Genomic DNA, 3,975 nt, shown 5'->3' on the forward strand with positions numbered 1-3,975 from the left:
GGACACCTTCTCCCGGGTTGGAAAACTATGGGAGCGCCGGGACAGCTTCTCCTGGGCTGGAAAACCGTGGGAGTGCTGGGACACCTTCTCCCGGATTGGAAAACATTGGGAACGCCAGGACACCTTCTCCCGGGTTGGAAAATTGTGGGAGTACTGGGACACCTTGTCCCGGGTCAGAAAATTGTGGGACACCTTCTCCTGGGTTGGAAAACTACGGGAACACCGGGACACCTTCTCCCAGGCTGGAAAAGTGTGGGAGCACCGGGACACCTTCTCCCGGGTTGGAAAACATGGGGAGTACCAGGACACCTTCTCCTGGGCTGGAAAATTGTGGAAGCACTGGGACACCTTCTCCCGGGTTGGAAAACATTGGGAACGCCAGGACACCTTCTCCTGGGTTGGAAAACCACGGGAATGCCGGGACACCTTCTCCCAGGTTGGAAAACCGTGGGAACGGCGGGCCGGGACCCACCTGGACGTCGGCGGTGGCCATGAGGACAGCGAAGCTGGAGAGGTGGCGGCAGCCGCACGTGGTGGAGCGCCGGTCGCCCGCCAGGCGCTCGCAGCCCCGCTGCGACCAGCGGGCGCTCGCCGGCTGCCAGGCCACGCAGCGGGCATCCTCATCCTCGCGGGGCTCCTGGGGGGACACGGGGGGAGCGGGGCCACCGCGTCGGGGGCGCATTGTGGGGAAGGGTGCGCGTGGATGCGTGCATGGGGCCATGGATGCATCCGGGCTTCCCGTGGCGTTTGCAAGTGGGAATGGTGCTCCAGGTGCTCCATGCATGGAGAGATGGATGCATCCGGGCTTCCCGTGGCGTTTGCAAGTGGGAATGGTGCTCCAGATGCTCCATGCATGGAGCAATGCATGCATCCAGGCTTCCCGTGGCGTTTGCAAGTGGGAATGGTGCTCCAGATGCTCCATGCATGGAGCAATGCATGCATCCAGGCTTCCCGTGGCGTTTGCAAGTGGGAATGGTGCTCCAGGTGCTCCGTGCATGGAGCGACAGATGCATCCGCGTTTCCCATTGCATTTGCAAATGGAAATCGCACTCCAGGTGCCCAAACTACGGGGACGAGTAACTCCACGCATGGAGTGACGGATGCATCCGTGTTTCCCGTTGCATTTGCAAGTGGGAATGGCACTCCAGGTGCTCCATGCATGGAGAGATGGATGCATCCGCTTCTCCTGTTGCATTTGCAAGTGGGAATGGTGCTCCAGATGCTCCATGCATGGAGCAATGGATGCATCCGGGCTTCCCGTGGCGTTTGCAAGTGGGAATGGTGCTCCAGATGCTCCATGCATGGAGCAATGCATGCATCCGGGCTTCCCGTGGCGTTTGCAAGTGGGAATGGTGCTCCAGATGCTCCATGCATGGAGCAATGGATGCATCCGCGCTTCCCGTGGCGTTTGCAAGTGGGAATGGTGCTCCAGATGCTCCATGCATGGAGCAATGGATGCATCCGCGCTTCCCGTGGCGTTTGCAAGTGGGAATGGTGCTCCAGATGCTCCATGCATGGAGCAATGGATGCATCCGCGCTTCCCGTGGCGTTTGCAAGTGGGAATGGTGCTCCAGATGCTCCATGCATGGAGAGATGGATGCATCCACTTCTCCCGTTGCATTTGCAAGTGGGAATGGCAATCCAAGTGTTCCATGCATGGAGCAACAGATGCATCCCTGTTTCCCATTGCATTTGCAAGTGGGAATGGCACTCCAGGTGCTCCATGCATGGAGCAACAGATGCATCCGTGTTTCCTGTTGCATTTGCAAGTGGGAATGGTGCTCCAGGTGCTCCATGCACAGAGTGACGGATGCATCCGTGTTTCCCGTTGCTTTTGCAAGTGGGAATGGCACTCCAGGTGCTCCATGCACGGAGAGATAGATGCATCCGCTTCTCCTGTTGCGTTTGCAAGTGGGAATGGCAATCCAAGTGCTCCATGCATGGAGCAATGGATGCATCTGCATTTCCCATTGCATTTGCAAGTGGGAATGGTGCTCCAGATGCCCAAACTATTGCAGAGAGCAACTCCGTGCGCAGAGCAACACATACGTCCCTGTATCCTGCAGCGTTTGCAAAGCCCGTTAGCACCCTTGGACCATCAGGGCACCCAAAACGCCACCGTGAGCAGCTCCGCGCACGGAGCAACGGCTGCGGCTGCATTTCCCGCAGCGCTTGCAAAACCCTGGGAAACGCTGAGCGTCCAAAGCACCGCAAGCGACTCCGTGCACGGAGCTACGGATGCATCTGCATTCCTGGTGGTCTTTGCAAAATGCTTTGCAACACGCTTTGCAGAAAGCTTTGCAACACGCTTTGCAGGAAGCTTTGTAACACGCTTGCAAAACGCTTTGCAGAACGCTTTGCAGAACGCTTTGTAACACACTTGCAAAATGCTTTGCAGAATGCTTTGCAGAGCACTTTGCAGAGCGCTTGCAAAACGCTTTGCAGAACACTTGCAAAACACTTTGCAACACGCTTTGCAGAACGCTTTGCAGAACGCTTGCAGAACGCTTTGCAGAACGCTTTGCAACACGCTTTGCAACACGCTTTGCAGAACGCTTGCAGAACGCTTGCAGAACGCTTTGCAGAACGCTTTGCAGAACGCTTTGCAGAACGCTTTGCAGAACGCTTGCAACATGCTTGCAGAACGCTTTGCAGAACACCCATGCAAAATGCTTTGCAGAACGCTTTGCAACACGCTTTGCAGAACGCTTTGCAGAACGCTTGCAGAACGCTTTGCAGAACGCTTTGCAGAACGCTTTGCAGAACGCTTTGCAGAACGCTTGCAACACGCTTGCAGAACGCTTTGCAAAACATTTTGCAACACGCTTTGCAAAACGCTTGCAGAACGCTTTGCAGAACGCTTTGCAAACCACCCTTGCAAAAGACCCCTGCACCCTTGGGACCCCCGGCGCCGGCACCCACCGTCTTGTGGTGCAGCGTGACGTTGACGGGGTGCGCGAGGCGCGCGGGGCGCCCCACGGTGCAGCTCACCACGTGGGAGTTGAGGCGCGTGGGCGACGGGTCCCCCGCGTCGGTGCCCACGGCCAGGGCCGCCTCCAGGTGCCGGTGGGCGATGAAGGCGACGGCGGCGGCGCCTGCGGCGGTGCGACACGGCTGCTGGTGTTGGGGGGTGAGCAGGGAACAGGCGGACGGGGAACAGGCGACGGGCGCGGGACATACGTCGAGCGTGCAACACGCGTGGGACACGCGTGCAATGAGTGGCAAGCATGCAACAAGCACGCAACAAGCACATTGCAAGCACGCAATGAGTGGCAAGCATGCAACAAGCATGCAACAAGCAAAGTGCAAGCGTGTGAGAAGCATGCAACGAGTGGCGAGCATGCAACGAGCATGCAACAAGCATGCAACAAGCATGCGATAAGTTGCAAGCACGCAACAAGCACACGTCAAGCGCGTTGCAAGCATGCGACGAGCATGCAACGAGTGGCAAGCATGCAACAAGCGTGTGGAGTGGCAAGCATGCAACAAGCATAAAAACACAAGCACGCATGCGACACGCATGCGACACGCATGCGACACGCACAAGCAAACACAAGTACATTGCAAGCGTGTGACAAGCATGCAACAAGTATGCACCAAGCATGCAACGAGCACGCACCAAGCACATTGCAAACGTGTGAGAATCATGCAACAAGCATGCAACAAGCACACAATAAACACATTGCAAGCGTGTGACAAGCACGCACCAAGCACGTTGCAAGCATGTGACAAGCATGCAACAGGCACACAAGCACATTGCAAGCGTGACAAGCATGCAACAAGCTCACAAGCACACACCAAGCACATTGCAAGCATGTGACAAGCACGCACCAAGCACGTTGCAAGTGTGGGACATGCATGCAACGAGTGACAAGCATGCAACAAGCATGCAACAAGCACATTGCAAGTGTGCACCAAGCACATTGCAAGCATGCAACAAGCATGCACCAAGCATGCACCAAGCACATTGCAAGC

General features: G+C 56.7%; 1 protein-coding gene across 1 annotated transcript in view; it reads right to left on the reverse strand.

The window, feature by feature from the left end:
- The window catches only part of LOC112955751 (adhesion G protein-coupled receptor E4-like), a 19,054-nt gene that overhangs the window by 4,513 nt on the left and 10,566 nt on the right, over positions 1-3,975 (reverse strand). Inside the window, exons 3-4 of the mRNA XM_026049111.1 lie at positions 2,923-3,095; positions 473-637 (exon numbers count right to left, since the gene is read on the reverse strand). Of these exons, the coding sequence (XP_025904896.1) occupies positions 473-637; positions 2,923-3,095 (338 nt within the window). The remainder of the gene's footprint in view (positions 1-472; positions 638-2,922; positions 3,096-3,975) is intronic.

Source organism: Nothoprocta perdicaria, unplaced genomic scaffold (genome assembly GCF_003342845.1).
Source record: "Nothoprocta perdicaria isolate Ctin4 unplaced genomic scaffold, notPer1 scaffold_591, whole genome shotgun sequence".
NCBI classification, from domain to species: Eukaryota; Metazoa; Chordata; class Aves; order Tinamiformes; family Tinamidae; genus Nothoprocta; species Nothoprocta perdicaria.